This window comes from Linepithema humile, chromosome 1 (genome assembly GCF_040581485.1).
Source record: "Linepithema humile isolate Giens D197 chromosome 1, Lhum_UNIL_v1.0, whole genome shotgun sequence".
Classification (NCBI taxonomy): domain Eukaryota; kingdom Metazoa; phylum Arthropoda; class Insecta; order Hymenoptera; family Formicidae; genus Linepithema; species Linepithema humile.
Window position 1 is genome coordinate 39,933,259 of NC_090128.1, and position 16,226 is coordinate 39,949,484.

At 37.5% G+C, this 16,226-nt stretch overlaps 2 protein-coding genes and 4 non-coding genes across 13 annotated transcripts in view; 5 read left to right on the top strand and 1 right to left on the bottom strand.

Annotated features, from left to right (window-relative positions):
- The first annotated feature begins 276 nt into the window (after nucleotides 1-276).
- LOC105677988 (odorant receptor 46a-like) lies at nucleotides 277-6,962 on the top strand. 6 transcript variants are annotated; one of them, XM_067346890.1, is made up of 6 exons: nucleotides 277-2,954; nucleotides 3,196-3,485; nucleotides 4,558-5,180; nucleotides 5,253-5,357; nucleotides 5,760-5,918; nucleotides 6,821-6,962. In XM_067346890.1, the coding sequence occupies exons 1-6, from the start codon at nucleotides 2,881-2,883 to the stop codon at nucleotides 6,884-6,886; spliced, it is 1,317 nt and encodes a 438-aa protein (XP_067202991.1). In that variant the 5' UTR covers nucleotides 277-2,880; the 3' UTR covers nucleotides 6,887-6,962. The 6 variants fall into 6 exon arrangements, with proteins under 6 accessions (XP_067202991.1, XP_012232344.2, XP_067202989.1 ...); XM_012376921.2 differs by having other exon boundaries at nucleotides 4,558-5,357; XM_067346888.1 differs by lacking the exon at nucleotides 6,821-6,962 and having other exon boundaries at nucleotides 5,760-6,673.
- TRNAV-CAC (transfer RNA valine (anticodon CAC)) lies at nucleotides 692-764 on the top strand. The gene has a single exon. It is a non-coding gene; the product is annotated as a tRNA-Val (tRNA).
- TRNAL-CAA (transfer RNA leucine (anticodon CAA)) lies at nucleotides 1,128-1,250 on the top strand. Its single transcript has 2 exons — nucleotides 1,128-1,165; nucleotides 1,205-1,250. It is a non-coding gene; the product is annotated as a tRNA-Leu (tRNA).
- On the top strand, nucleotides 1,541-1,662 carry TRNAL-CAA (transfer RNA leucine (anticodon CAA)). Its single transcript has 2 exons — nucleotides 1,541-1,578; nucleotides 1,617-1,662. It is a non-coding gene; the product is annotated as a tRNA-Leu (tRNA).
- On the top strand, nucleotides 2,108-2,179 carry TRNAE-CUC (transfer RNA glutamic acid (anticodon CUC)). Its single transcript has one exon. It is a non-coding gene; the product is annotated as a tRNA-Glu (tRNA).
- The window catches only part of LOC105677989 (uncharacterized), a 60,328-nt gene continuing 50,132 nt past the window's right edge, over nucleotides 6,031-16,226 (bottom strand). Inside the window, exons 4-6 of one of the 3 annotated variants that reach the window (XM_067346902.1) lie at nucleotides 10,916-14,679; nucleotides 6,672-6,980; nucleotides 6,031-6,312 (exon numbers count right to left, since the gene is read on the bottom strand). In XM_067346902.1, coding sequence (XP_067203003.1) covers nucleotides 14,605-14,679 — 75 coding nt within the window. In that variant the 3' untranslated portion in view covers nucleotides 6,031-6,312; nucleotides 6,672-6,980; nucleotides 10,916-14,604. Of the gene's footprint in view, nucleotides 6,313-6,671; nucleotides 6,984-10,915; nucleotides 14,680-16,226 lie in introns of all 3 variants that reach the window. The other 2 variants (XM_067346901.1, XM_067346903.1) reach the window with 2 other exon arrangements.

Here is a 16,226-nt window from a genome sequence, read left to right on the forward strand (position 1 = left end):
GCTGGTGTGTCAATTAAGTGCGGTTTCGAAGCGTGTTCCTTATTGCGCTTGTCCTTATTTTTTCTGTTAAGACTATGGGAACCATGTAAAATAAAATAAAATAAAATAAAAAACGTTGACAAGTAAATCCAAACCTTTGTGAAATTTTTTTCTATTAAAATTTAAAAATGATGTTCTTTACTGTAAGAAGTAGATAGAAAGAAATTCTCTTATCTCTAAGTATATTTGTATTAACTATATTTATAAAGTAGGCTATAATATCGGAAGACATTTTCGAAGAATTAAATATAATTTTTTCCTAATTAAATATATCAAATGTATTGTACACGATTTTCTTAAGTAATAATCAAATATTGTATAATGAACATCTTGATGTATCTTAATAATCTATTAGTCTGCAGAGATACACTTATTTAGTCTGCATTATATGCATACTTATGAATATCTTTATACACTGCTTCTGCGATTTTTAAGTATATAATTAACAAATTTTTTTCTAACTTAAATATAGCAGGCACGGGAAAAACATTTCGCAGAACAGATGTGTTAAGTAAGAATCCTGATAACAGAATATGTGATAAAATTTAATTATTTGCAAACTATCTTTATGTAATAAGTATACAAAATACATTTGTTATCAAAATTTTTATATATTCTATATGTTTCATCTCATGAGACTCATCTCCAAGAAGTTTCCGTAGTGTAGTGGTTATCACGTGTGCTTCACACGCACAAGGCCCCCGGTTCGATCCCGGGCGGAAACATTCTTTTTTTTTTTCGTTATAAATTTTATTCCATTATTTAAAATTATATTTTTTACTTATATTCTATGGTTATAATGCAACTAAATTTATTTTTAAATTAGAAATTTGTGTACAAAATGTAAGTATAATTAACAATATTAACAAAAATTATATATTTCTGAGAAATTATCTATTACATACAAAATAAAATGCAAGCCAATGTTTCTAAAATTATATTTATAATAGAAAATTATTAGATTTTATAATTTAAGAGATGAAACATATTAATTAAACAATATACGGACATATAATACATATATATATTATAGATGTTCAAACAATTATCTTCGTGATGAAATAATTTTAGGAAAAGTGAATTCAACTGTCAGGATGGCCGAGCGGTCTAAGGCGCCAGACTCAAGGTTCACACCTTCTCGGTTCAAGACCGAGTTTTCCGAGCGTTCTGGTCCTCTTCTGAGGGCGTGGGTTCGAATCCCACTTCTGACATACTTTTTGCACATAATTACATTAAAACATACAAATATAAAAGTTTATAGCGTTTAAATTTATTTAAAACATTTTACGATGTTAAACAATAATTTTTTTCGCATTTTGCCAAAAAAAGAACTTTTCGGAAAGTTTTTGTCAAATATTTTAATTTTTATTTTGATAAATAATTAGTAGCATTTGTTGGAAATGTTGTGATATATTTATTTTTTTGTATTCATATCTTATATATTAATTAAATTTAATATGTATGCACTTTATATACATTATTGAGAGAATCGATGTCAGTTGTCAGGATGGCCGAGCGGTCTAAGGCGCCAGACTCAAGGTTCATACCTTCTCGGTTCAAAACCGAGACCCCGGGCTTTCTGGTCCTCTTCTGAGGGCGTGGGTTCGAATCCCACTTCTGACAAACTTTTTGCTTTTTATTATAAACTTTACAACTATTATTTTTATATCAGTAATCAATAAATATGCAACACAAAATATAAAATTTATTATGAGGTACGTATTATTTAAACATTGTCGCACATCAGTCGCACTATAACCAATTTTTTTTTTTTGTTAGACTTACGAAACTGTTTTCTTGTGTACATTTATGTTATTATATACAATGATATGACAATTATTAGAATTATTAGTCCTAAATATAAATAAGATAAAATGTTAATTTATTATTAAGCATTTGCAACAAACATTTACAAAAATGTTACGAAATATTACTGTAGTAAGTAAATGATATACATGATATTTATATATATAAAATATGTATAAATATTTAAAATATATACAATATATTATAGAATTAAAATAGCAATAGTTACACATTTCTCAATGTTGAAGAGAAGCTCTCGAGATCCGGTATGGTCTAGTGGCTAGGATACCTGGCTCTCACCCAGGAGGCTCGGGTTCGATTCCCGGTACCGGAAATTATTTTTTTTTTAAGATATTAAAGTATCTTAATTAATATTTTACTTCCTTTAATAGTATTTTAAATCACAATTAAAATTTTACAATTAATAAATGTAAAATACACTCGTAAAAAGTAACGATTGTTTTTTACTATTCACAACAATGATATCACTAAATCGCAGTATCGTTATGTAAATACGAAGCAATCGACAATACTGCTGCAGTAATGACGGAACTATTTTATGACAAAACGCGCATTGTTAAATTTGCAGTCGAATTGGTTATTTCTGTAAGTAGAAAATGATAGGCCATTTTAAACGTTTGTCAGTTATGACTTTGTAAATTGTTTCTATATTGGACTCTTATCGTGGTGAAATAACCTGCCAACCGAACGAAACAAATCATGGAATGTGCATTGCAGTGCCATTATTGCCACTTTCGTAAATTATTGGCGTGGGTGAGAAGACACACGTGTGTGCTGTACTACGAGCGAGAGTCTATAATTCGAAAAAAAACGGCAGTACAATCGAGCCCGTTTGTTACGGGCAATCTTCCGTATAAAGGGAAAATATGAACTCAAACGACTCTCGATAATGGCACAACGAGTACTTTGATATATACACCGCACGAGAAATTACACCCACGCTACACAGGTGACCTCTCCTATGCTCTGGCGCGCGGGTCCTTCATCGTTGTCACGGAGCAGAGCCACATAGGAATGCCACAAAAGACGGCCAGCAGCTACTTGGAGCGGTTCAGGAAGTTGAGTGCTCTGCACGTTACTTATTTGAAGTGAGAACCTGCTGCAGATATTATCGCGCGTGGGTGTGATTTGACAAAGATCGTTTATATCACGTGCGTTGTTATAGATCACATCGTCTCGTTAACGTCTTATAATTGCGTCTTAAAATTTATGTCTATGCATTATCTGCGCGTTATTAGAATTTGCGTCTACGCGTTCTTTGACTAATTTCGAAATAATCTCCTTTTCTTTTTTGATTGTACTCTTCTTAATATTTTATATTTTATGTAGATACGTTGGCTTAGGGGCTCTCGGCGCGGATTCCTCTGCATTGTCGAAATGCTTGTATTTTGTGTACAACAAATTTATTCTAACGACCATGTTGATCTTCACGATAACTTTATTGGCTGACATTTGTTTGAGTTTCGACGATCTGTCAATTGTTACCGATGATGGATGCATCTTCGCCGGGATCATTGTGGTACTCTTCAAAGTGATGATCTTCCAAACTCGCCGTGAACAGATTATACGATTGCTCCGTGAAACTATCGAGGGTTGCGATCTGCTTTGCAAGTTTCCCAGTAAGTAAAATTACCATTGTTCGTGTAAGAAGCATTTCGATACACGAAATTGATATGGTAAAAGAGCGAGTGTTATAAAGATGTGTTAAACTATTTGAAATTTTATTTATTTTACCTATTTATCACATTTTGTCGGAAATACAAATATTGATCAATATCTGATTTTTTATATTATTAATAATATAATTTATTTTATTTTTAACACACACACACACACACAATACATAGCTGTTTTTTTCTTAAATAAATATTAAACTATTACAATGTATAAAAAAGTGAATTGTGAATATAAATGGCTTTAATGTCAAGTTATATAAATATATAATCCTATATTAAGCAAACATGATGACAGGAAACATGTAATTTCATGTTTTACAAGATCCGCACATCGAAAGGGACGCTGTGAAAGGGCCATCGCAGCGTCCGTCGACTTCCCCGTTAATTCAGAACTACTTTAGTCATTTTTTTCACTGATCTCTGCCAGTCTCTTTCGCGACGCATCCTTCTTGACACACGATTAAAGATCTACGCGCTCATTCATACAGAATTACTCGGCAGTTTGTATAATAATGCCTGATACAAGTACACATGCGTTTGTGCAACGACACGTAACACTTCTTTGAAACTCTATATCAAGTTTCGCTAATTCTAATATCGCATCGCGAAGTCGAAGCATTCACCTGATATGCGTAGTATATATGTACATCAGTAATATTGACTATAAATGTAATTTCTCTTTAAATTCTTATCTCCTCTCTGATAACTATATTTAATCTAAACACATTTTATTCTCATATAAAGCTTTTGTATAAGAAAATATTTTATTCTCTTATAAGCTTTCATTTACATAAAAAAATCTACAAATAAAAACATCGAAAATATTAAATATATTATAACTTTTTCAAGAATTTTTATTTTTATTTTATTATTATTCTTTAATAATATTAATTTTTGTTATCGACTAGATCTTAATTACATTCAAATCTATTAATGTCTAATTTTTTGCATATTTGTTCATAGTAACGATTATAATCGAGCAATTCCAATTTTTTAATCGTGCATGTGATCACAGTTGGCGGCGAGGATAAGATTCTGGACAAGTATCTGACGCTCAGTCGCGTTACATTTTACGGATTCAGTACAATGGCCTTCTTCCTCGTTATCGCTCTGTTATTCCTTGTGCCCGTGGAGAATGGAGAACTTCCGGTCAGAGCACGATATCCCTTCGACACGACCAAATATCCATGGCACGGGATTGGTTTCTTTGTGGAAGCCTGCACAATTTCCGTCGGCCTGACAGGCATCATCGGGATGGACAGCTTGCACACCAATCTCTGTAATCTATTTCTCGTGCAACTTGAAATTTTAAACGCGCATTACAAAAATTGTAGCAACAACGACCAGTGCGACGCGCCGTCAGACAATATCGATAGACAAGAGAATTTACATGCCACGAATCGAAGCGCTCGCTGCAAAATATTTTGCACGTTCGGGGCCAGATACGAAAAGGAAAATTACGATCCGGACAAGATCCGCCGCGGCGGTTTCACCAGGCAATTCAGACGATCCGTCCGCAATCATCAACGTCTGCTCGCCATAATAGACGACTTCAACGAGGTCTTCAGCGCCGGCATGTTCGTTCAGATGCTTTCAAGCACTACGATGATTTGCCTAACTGGCTTCCAAGCCGCCTTGGTGAGCAGTCGTGATAAGTCAAAGTGCCGTCGCGGTCAGATCGTGATCGCAGTTTCGCTTTGTTTCGAACAGGTCAGAGGCCAGAGCTCCAACACCTACAAGTTTTCGATATACCTGGCGGCGGCCGTCTCGCAGCTCTTCTATATCTGTTGGGTAGGCAACGAAGTGATGTACCAGGTGTGATTATGTTCTATAGTGAAAGCTTTTTTCCGCTAATGCAACTCTTCCATTAATAATTTACTGCTGTCCTGAGTTATGAGAAGAATCCCGTAATTCAATTTATTTTTTAATGTTACACTATGATTATAGATATAAACAAGAATATTTCGCTGGATAAAAGCGTTATATGAAATCTTTATTTTGAAATTTTTATTTTCATACACTTAATATTAGTTATAATAAGCGACGTCCGATAAAAAGTTGAGATAAAAAGAAAAGATTCAATTCGATAAAAATTAATATATTCATAATTTTCTCAAAATTGCAGTCTGTAATTAACACGATGTGGAATTAATTTGGTGTTGTAATATGTGTAATTAATGTTAATTTTCATATTGTGCTAAATTTACGATCTTACAGAGCATGTCACTGACGCAAAGCCAGTGGCTTTCGAAATGGAGCGACGAGCTTACCGTCAAAACAGGACGTTTATTAATCCTGTCTATGATATTTTCAAAAAGAACATTGAATCTGAAAGCGGGAGTGTTCTACGTTTTATCCATGGAGACGTTCACCGCAGTGAGTATATGTCGAAAAAAAGCAACTTTTAATGATCTTTCGTATTCGCAGACCGGTCGAGTATCGCGTGATAAATCTGGTTTCATTAGAAAAATAGATTGCAGTAATTAAATGGAATTAAAGTAGCTTGATAGCTGTTTAATAAGGCAGATTGAATTTACAAAGATTAAAATATATTTCTCTCGCGCGACCTTTGCGCGGACTTTCGAGCGAACTTAAGAAGAAGATAAAACGAAAAATATGATTTACACGACACGGGTAAATCATATTTCACTAGAACGCTAATAGCTGTGAGTTAACGCGTGTGGTACACCGATATTTCCTTTTTCTTTGAGACCAGTCGCACGTGTCGATTCCGCTTCTCTCTTCGCCCGTGGCGAAATGATGCCGATACCTGTAAGAATATCGAAACAAAAAAAAATGAAATATCTCGCAAGCTGTGAATAATATTCTCTAAGAACCTAGAAATAATACGAAGAACAAAACGCATCTCTCGCACGCGCAGAGAGGCAAGCCGCGTCTCCGCCTATTCATCGTAAACAACCGTGTATTAAATCGTGCGATGGTCTGATGCAATAAAGTGCCTAAGGACATTGCCGAAGTACGAAGTCTTAATGGTCGAGCACAGGCTCGCGTATATTCGAGTCGTCCTCTCTCGCGTACACGGATTTATCCGAAATAATTAAATTAAATATTCTGCCGTTACGGTAACTGGCTATCCCGGGAAGCGACATTAATTGCTACATAAATTACCTGATTAAAGTTTCCATAAAACGTGCTTTTCGAAAGCGGCTTTCGGCAAGCTGCGAATCCCGCCGTTCATCACCCGCGATTACATCATTTGCGCGAGCGCGCGGAAGATCGGCCGATGGTTTATCGGTGTCATCGACAATTTTTCGTAGATCTTGAAAGGCTCGTACTCCTTCTTCGCTCTGCTGACCACCATGCACTCGGAAGTCGACGAGTGAATCCGGCAACCCCTCGGCTCTAGTCACCGCGTAGCGCAACGTCTTAGGTCGAGTACTTCGTTGCAAAATGTACTGGAGCAACACGGCTGAAAACCTGCTATAATAAATGTCGATGCAATCAGCGATCATAAAATGTAGCATTATTATGGAGTTCGTACAAAGTGTATTTAAGCGTGTTGTGGAATTTTGTCAAATAAAGTTGTTGAAATAAAAGAGCAATCGAGTATTAATGAAGATAACGTAAACTAGAATTATAAATTCTATTAAAAGCGATAGAAATCGATAATAATTTATGTGATTGATCAAATGGAAAATTATTGATTTATCGATATATTGATTTAGTAAAGTAATATCATTACCCACGCAGAATCGTATATTCTAATTTATAAATAATAATAAAAATTATTTCTAAATAATCTAATTTATAAAGTAATAGTCTAATAAATTTCAAAATAAGCACTATTATTCTCGTGACTATATTATTTGTAATTTATTGTCACAGTACAGTTAAATAAAGGAAGCAAATGGACAAATATCGGTTATACGTGGTTCGTGCGAGATATCTTGATCTGTCGGCTGATCGGTGCTAGAATTACCGTAAGAGCATGTCCAAGGAACAGGTTGGCAACAGCTTTTACGATTATGGACCCGCCGAAAACAGGATTTCTATTCTCGGGCCGCGCAACCAGACTGCAACGCCGGCAACTTGGCCAACGAATTACAATGATAACCGCCGGATTTGTTGGCCGTCGGCTACCATATCAGCATAAAATATCGGATCGATAGCGATCAAGACTTTTATGACACGGTTCAGCGCAGAATTGGGTACATTTTACGCACACGGAGATGCACAGGAAGCACTTGTCCGCATTTTTCTCACTACTATCTTGCAGATTATCGATTGATCATCGATTATTGAGATTTTATAACGATTCTTCGATTACTTTTATCTCGAGTAAAAAGAAAAGGATTTGTATGACTAAAAAAAAATTGGATATTATCTTTATTTAAAAAAATATCAAATCGATGGAATAATGTATCAAGGTGTCGATTTGCATCAATAATCATTAGATAAAATCAATAATTTGTTGCTTCAATTATATAATTGCAATTAATTTAAAATCGATCTAAAGACACGATCGCCAGTTAACTTCATGTTTTGCAAAAAAGAAACCGATTTAGATAAATAAGAAAAAAAAACTGGTAAGTGCTTTTGTTTAAGTAAATATTAAATTAATGAAATAAATCTTTCAAGCTTATCCCTTTTATAAGAGACATCGCAATAACCGATTGCGACGAGGTCAGAGATTCTGCAAAGGTCCTCGTAATCGGACACAGGATTTCACATAATTCACGCTGCGTCTACCGGCGCGCAATCGCAGTGACAAAAATCGGACATGAAATTGGCTTTCCTATCGCGATTCCGTTAGTCAATTTATCTCGCCGCATTTTCCCAAAGTGGATCTCATATTTTTAATCGCCCATCAATCGGACACTCCGCAAGTGGGTCTTGAAATATTAATAAACAGCCGATGGGACGATTTGACGAACGAAATTCCGAGATGATCGCACGTTCGAGATCGTCGATGTACGTTCGCCGATTAGATTCTTAATTAACTTCATTAGATCCACCCATACTTCGCGCGCGCGTAATTAATCGTTGATTGTGTTGTGCTTAATTAGTATTCGTAGCAGCCGATCGCGTGTATAAATGCGGCGGCGCATTCTGGGACTCACATCTATAAGTGCCAGCGTTGATAACTCACGGAAATCGTGCTGATCCTTGGAGATACGACGGCCTTATTTCCAGATGCAAATTAGATGCATCAGATAGTATCCGACGGGAAGGTCGACACGACGATCCGAAACGTGAGGCTGGCGAAAGCCCGAAAGTCCAGTCGCGATCTCTACGATCTTAACTTATAATTCAAGGTGGTGATTTAATCCATTTAGTATCAAGTATTTATTTACATGTATTCGAAATATTTATTTTTTTTAAAATCTAGATTTATTTATAAGTTATTTTTACATGTCATAATTTAAATGTGTTTTTTTTTTAATAAAGCTGAATGTGTCAGTCAAATTTTAATCGCACATCGCACACCATTGCACATTACAGAGATAGCGCATGCGTTTTCTGATATATCGCCGACTTGCTACCGCTTGCATTCTTACATTCATTCCCATCTCGAGAATTCATCTCGAGGCTTCGTATTATCGCTGCATTTATTCAGGAAAATCAATCCTCGCTTATCGAGTTCATTAATATTGCGCCTCACGGCAGAGTAAAAGGGCCGTCGACTACCGTGGATGGCAAATTAATGCTGCGAGCAACGGCAAGTCCGACGATAATTAACGAGACCCAAAAGCCGGATTATCGCCCGTTTCCGATCAAGCGGAGCTCCACCTTCCGTTTTGACAAGAGCTTTCGCGATTCGTGTAACTCCGGCGAGGAGGAGACTGCAGGAGATAATATCATACGTGGCGCAATTATTACAAGAGAGCAACGGGAAGAGGAACTCGGAGCGATTACCCTGGAGCAGAGGTGTATTTTTTTTTTTTTGACGCGTCTGAAAAGCGACGATGCGCAACACGCTCTCGGGATCAGGAGTCAATCAGCGTGCGGCTCCGCTAACATCTTCCATTTCACACGGCGTTTGTTACATCTTTTTCAAGTGGCGTAATTATACAGCTCTCGCACGACACACCGTACAAGTGGAATTCATCAGTCGGCGCGACTATTATCTTGTATCGCATGATGCGTAATTGAAATTTTTTTTAACCCCTGTACGCTCAAGCACGTGTACACGATATATCGTTGCTTCTCAAACGCTTAAACACTATTACTTCATAGATGACTAAATTAATTTTTTTTTCTGAAATTAATGCAACTTTTTCTTTTTAAACAGTATTTACTTTATAGCATTTCTTATAATGGGAATAATTCAATACAATTATTATAGTACATAATTAATTGAGTACTCTGCATTCAAAACGTTAAATTTCAAAAAATAATTTTAATAATATCTGATTCAGAAACTTTATTTTATAGATATAATATCTCCCTTTAAAATTCTGTCGCAACGATCAATCGTTTACATAAAAGCGAGATTATAAATGTTCGGCATTTCAGTTCGTCGACATAATATATTTCTTTGTCAGCGTACTATGCTGATAAAGAAATTTGCCCTTGATCATTTGCGCAAACAATTTCGTATCATTACGATAACACTATCTGACCCTATTTTATCGGAGCTACGTTTCGCCGATGATTAATCTTCTTTCATACATTATTTTAATACATCGAAATTTGATAATATTATGGATGCATTATTGAAATGAAAAATGTACAGTTTAAGTGCAGCGGTTGAATTTGTTCTGCGAAAATATGAAAGATACAAATTCTACAGCCTCTCAACCAATTAACTCAATGACATTGATAAATTAGAGTGAGTGTCAGAAGTCATTTAACATTGATCCATTCGCGTTCAATACAAATATTTCGGTTAGTATTTTCACTTCCACATAATTAAAATGTAAATCGACAGTGTGAAAATGCAACTCACTTCTCTTCATCGCTTATCCGTGAATCAACATTACAATATTACGAAACGTGTATATAAACTAATTAAGTAATTAATCAACATTGGTAAATTATGTCAAGAAGAAAGCGAAGGAAAGCAGATTTGCATTTAAAAACATGTCGATTTACAAAGTACAAAGCCAGTATGATTTCTCAATTAATCTTAAATTAACATTACAAGATGATAAATATTGATTCCGATAAGTGCTTACATGCTTCTGCATTACTAACTGTGAATTTAAGACAGCTGGTTTAAATAGGTCAATAATAATATGAATATGATTATTGTAAAGTCATGTATAGAATATATACAAAATATCCCGAAAACGGTATTTTGACAATTTTGAAGCCGCTTTCTCATTAGCGGAATATTTCATTGAATGCGTTTATTGTCCCTTCTTAATGCAGTCATGAATTAAACATTCATTAAAATCAAATAAACTTACGCAATCAATCTTTCGCTTGGGAACTAAATCCGACGTTTCGCCTGAACCCACCCGGATTTCATCTACATTTCAGATTTGTACAACCGATGCAATGTTTCGCATGCAATCGTCGAGTGGCCAGGCGTAACAGTGGTTCCGTCAATCACTATGAGACACTTCGCATTGTATGCGACGGCAGCAAAGTGGGCATACGCCTTCAAAGTCAACCGCGCATAATGGCTTATCTCGTTTCTCGCACGTAAAAGAAGGCAAAGAGAGGAGCGCGAGGCAATAGATGTCGTTGTTCCTCCTCGGTCCTCTTCGCAACAACTCCCGTCGGCGTTCGCTTCCTAGACAGATGGTCACTTCGCCACATGTTACCTAACTGTAGGCTGTCTTTAAGTACCATTCCTCTCGGTGGTATCGAATACTTCTTACCGAGGAGATCATTGTATGGCGTCCTCCGGCTAACGTTCGCGTGATTCCAATGCGCTATGTTCGCGCCAAGTTGTGCGCGGTAAAAAATGCGACCGTTCAAGATTGTTTCCGGTGTATCTTTAAATGCTAAAAAAAAAAAAACTTATAGACATGTTATATTCGTAATCATTTTTTTCTGAATGCAACTTTATCTATACAGAATATTTTTTCAAACTTATTCAGATAAATTTTCAATGAAAACGTTTATTAGCCGTCAGAATCAATATTATCAATCGATAATTGATTTATGTATTTATAATTTATGTACAGTATCTATTACAGAAATCATATCCAGACAATACTTGTTTGTGTTACTATGAATAAATCGAGAGCGAGTAAATACTGGAGAGACAAGACTATTTATGAGTAAATAAGGAGAATGTAATTTCTCACGAATATGGATCTGTCGTTTCAATCGTTATCTGGCATCGTTTCAATGCACGATAAACTCTCATAGCATATTTACACACTTTCTTCAATGTATCGTATCTCTCAGTTTCATCTCGCAAACTTGTCCTTATTAATTATAACAAAAACATTATGCGCGTTTCACGATTCATTAATTATCAAATTTAAAATTGTTTTAATACCAAAAACAAACTGCTCCTGTTTTTCGACATGAGCGGAATGTCGTACAAAAAACTTGTAAATGTGCTCCCATGCGACAAAACGAACGCCGTCGTTACAAGTGTATCACGGCCCACCTTTGCGCCTTAATCCCCCTTAATAATTAGCGCACATAAGTATCTTAAATGCGGATTGCGTTAACGGGACACGCAAAGCACGGAGGAACCGTCATAGTCGAAATTTCAATAACGGTTAAGCAGCGTACTTTACCGCGGAGAAGAAACGCGCCGGTGACGCGGCTTACAAATTAAATCTCTCGCATGAGCGCACGCGGGTGGGCATTTTTTCACTTATCTCGCACATTTTATCCAACGGAGAACATAAATCCGACGTTGAACTGCCGCGTTCCTTTAAGTGGTTCACTCGAAATACAGCCGCACTTCCTTTTACGCGGCTCGTGGAGCCGCGGTCGCATCCTTCTTCGTTCGCCACCTCACTTCCGTCGTGTCCTTTACTCAAATCGCGATTTGCACATGCGATTCCTCAAAAATAAATCTCAACAATGTACGCTTTTATCTGTAGAAAAGATGTAATTTACGATGCACTTTGTTGAAAAAAACAAAAAAAAACCAGATCTATTCGGGTATCAATTATTTCAAAATATATTAAATGTATGAACTTTATTCGCACACAAGAAAGCAGCAGGACTATTGGCGCGATTAACACGGTAGTTAACACGTAATATAATACAACGCCGAAAAAGTCGCGATAATATCAGCGTGCGATGTAATGAAGATACAAGAGAGGCGGGACAAACGAGCGAGATTAACCGGCGACGCGTAATAGATTTTTAGCAACGATAAAAGAATGCGTATTTGCCTTCCGCGCTCGCTCCCGACCTCGTCTCTTCAATCTTATCCCGAAAATTAACAGTCCGTGCAAGGTGGGCGCGCGCATCGAGAGTAAAAATGACAACGAGAAAGGACGTAAAAATAAAAAAAAAGAGGGAGAAAAAGACAAAAGCAGATAGCATCGCGTTAACCCGCGTCCCGCGCGCAACGGTGACAAATTGCGGCATCCTGCACCTCGCTCGCGACAATGCAACGCGAGAAAAATAAAAAAAAAGAAGATGGAGACGCTCCCTGAGGTCGCCGTGTTATTGGATATGGAACACGTATTCGCACTTTCTCGACACGAAAGGAAAATAAAAAACGACAAGCACGCGCGAGCAGTGAATGTCTCTATATGTCATTATTGTGCATAAATCTTCCAGATTATTCGGGATTTATGGCTTTTTCATACACACGCTGTGTGTATGATGCGCGCAGCATTCATAAGATAGTTTCGCGTCCAGCCCGTTTCTTGCTCGTTGTTTCTTGCGCGCTCACCCGCCGCAGCATCCCCATCATCCTTTGACCTCCGGATCCGGTTCTTTTCATCTGCGCGAATGTAAGTCTTCGCGTGGCAAAAAGCATCTCTAAATGATGCGTGACGTTTATGTTGGTAAAACATATGTCAGGTGCTAATGCTAGTATATTAACGACAACTTACAAGAACGATTTGAGGTAGCTGAACGGTCAAGCTTGTGTACGATAGTCTTTCTTCAGATATTTAAAATAAATACATATTATTTCAAAATTTTGCAAAATTTTCTAATAAATTACGTACATATTTAATACTTTTTTAAACGGTGCTACAATTAATTCTTGTACTAAATTATATCGAGTACTCCAAAAAATTCGCTAGAATCTAATAGCGATGTAAAAAGGAACTTTGGACAATACTTAAAACAATATTAAATATTTTTGACATAAGAATTTTACATAAAAAGCAAAATAAATATATATATTTTAGTTTTTTGAATAAACAAAATATGTAACGGGGAATAAGTACGATGACTTCTCCAGAAATGTCAGAATTTAACTTGTCGCAATTTGTTTTACAGAGCCTACAGTTGGTCAATCAACGATACCGGTGCAACCGTGACTGAATGCTCCGCTCAACGAGAGACACGCGATGGCATTTGGCGCACCTAATATTTCTTGCGCGGAAGCCCCACAAATTAAGATATGTCGCCGCTTGACGGCACCGTTATTTCTCTCGAAAACCCACTCGCTAAAACGACACTCAACGGTAATAAGCATAAATCTCACGACTACGACCGATATCATTGATTCTTTTTTTTTAATCTCACAATCTTCGCCACAGCTTCTTCCTGTATTATGCCTCATTACACGCATCGCGTGGGCGTCTGTGCTATCGCATTCCAACGAATGCGCTTGTCAGCTTAAGAACTCAGTCAAATTTGCGACGGGTATTATCGGCGCGGCGAAATTCGTACAAAGTCGTCTCGCGTGTCTCGCGTTAATTCGTATACGGAATCAATTTTGCCGAAGTGCGGCTATTAAAGAGGAAGATAAACCTCGCGGAATTAGCGGCGGCTAAACTGAGCGCCCATAGCACACGGGATTAACCTCGCGAGTGCATTTGCGAAAATAAGAAGCGCCGATTACCCATTGATTGCCTTCCGGGTGGTCGAGGCGGTTTTTGCCAATATTCGTTGACTCACGGCATCAGCCAGTCAGCGATCTGCATAGCCGGTTGAACGAATGAAAATTGTACCTCTAATTGCACGCCGGGTAGGCCCCGCTGGGATCGCGTACCCCTCACGAATATCGACGCTTCTCGCCCGCCCCCGTTCTTGCCTCCACGGGAAGACCCGGCCTGTCAATGGATCGTCGCTGTGGAATTTGATTTTATGTCAATATTCATAAGCGCGCGGTCGCGACCAGGATGGCGTCATTAAAACGCCCATGAAATTATCAGGGGGCACGACGTTATTACTTTGAAATCTTATTGCAGCGCCGGAGACTTTATAAACGTGCTGCAATCACACGTCTCCGAACGGGCTCGATTTGGGTGTCCTTCGACAAATTTCTCGTAGGAGAAATTACTGCGCAAGCGGACTTGTTTTTTTTTTTTCTGGCGAAGATGTCCGTTACTGTGTAATTATTGTAATTCAGTTCACGCAACATCTAAAGCGGTGGTTATGTTTATTAATGATCCAGACGAAAAGAGAGAGAGACCTATATGAAAAATACATTAACCCCTTTGATTAAATAAAGAATTTGAATAAAAAAGCAAATTAAAAAGCAATAAAAGTGAAGCAATTACATATTCATTTATTTAACGCAATAAAACACACACTGCGTTAACTTAAAAAAAATTAATATTTAAAACATAATATACATAAAAAAATAATTAAAATGTAGTGTCAATAAATGTATGTTTTTTTCTTTATATCGAAGCCGAGTCTTGTGTTGTACGATTGTTGTGTACGGCTGTAATTAACGCGGAATCATTGCTATTACATTTTATGAACGCGCCGAATTGCCTCTTTCGCGGAGAAGCTCGAAACTTCGGGTTTTTGCGATGTCGCTGTAGTAAAGACAGTTTCGCCTTTTATGCGCCGTTTCACGTTTACGCTTTTGATTTGGAAAGACGTGTCGGTATTTATCTGGAGATGTTACGCGAAACAGCAAGAGACTAATGATAATTTCGGCGAACTCAGATAGGGTATTCTCGTAAAGTGAGCGGGAACATTTTATAAGTGGCACCCTGCGTGCGTTGGAAACGAGCGAAACTCAGGTGGAGCTTTATTATTCAGCGACAATACCATTGGAATTTTCAATTAAGACCCGAATTTCACCAAAGAAATCAATTTAGCCTGAAAGAATCGAGGAGGCTCGGGGCTATTCCGTTGCGTTCTATTGCACTGAATAAATCGTTTCACGAAACCTGTTCCGCGCGGTTGATTCGTTACTCGATCTGATTGCGACGGGTCTCTAACGACCTGCGATGGAAACCCGATCCGATTGTGTGCACGAGTAGGCACGTGCCCGTCCGTGAAAGACGGCGCGAGCGTCGCGAAGATGATCGTATTTATTTCCCAAGCAGCATAGTCAACAAGGTGACACGGACGTGCGAAAGTTGACCCCTTTTCGAGCGCTCTTGACACGATATAATAATCTTTCTACTCTCCGACGAGTTTGTTGAATTAATTTTTTTTCTTTCTGTAGAAAAATCAGAACTTGAAAAATAAAATTTGTCAGAATATTAAAAGGACAGATGTCGAGCGGTTGAACGGCGCTCTCCCGACTCGAACGCAACGTGCGCCGGAATAAGGAAGCGCTTCCTCTTCCTCGCCGGCACCGGCGCGACGAGGAAGGGGCGATCGTTGCTAGTTGCAGAGAGAAACAGTGTGCAATAGCGATTGGAGGTCGGAGAA

Bases quoted from the DNA above. Each gene is read 5' to 3' on its own strand.
- LOC105677988 (XM_012376920.2), top strand. From the start codon at position 2,881: ATGCCACAAAAGACGGCCAGCAGCTACTTGGAGCGGTTCAGGAAGTTG. The intron at 2,955-3,195 runs GTGAGAACCTGC...TATTTTATGTAG, and splicing joins CTGCACGTTACTTATTTGAA to ATACGTTGGCTTAGGGGCTC. The intron at 3,486-4,557 runs GTAAGTAAAATT...ATGTGATCACAG, and splicing joins TCTGCTTTGCAAGTTTCCCA to TTGGCGGCGAGGATAAGATT.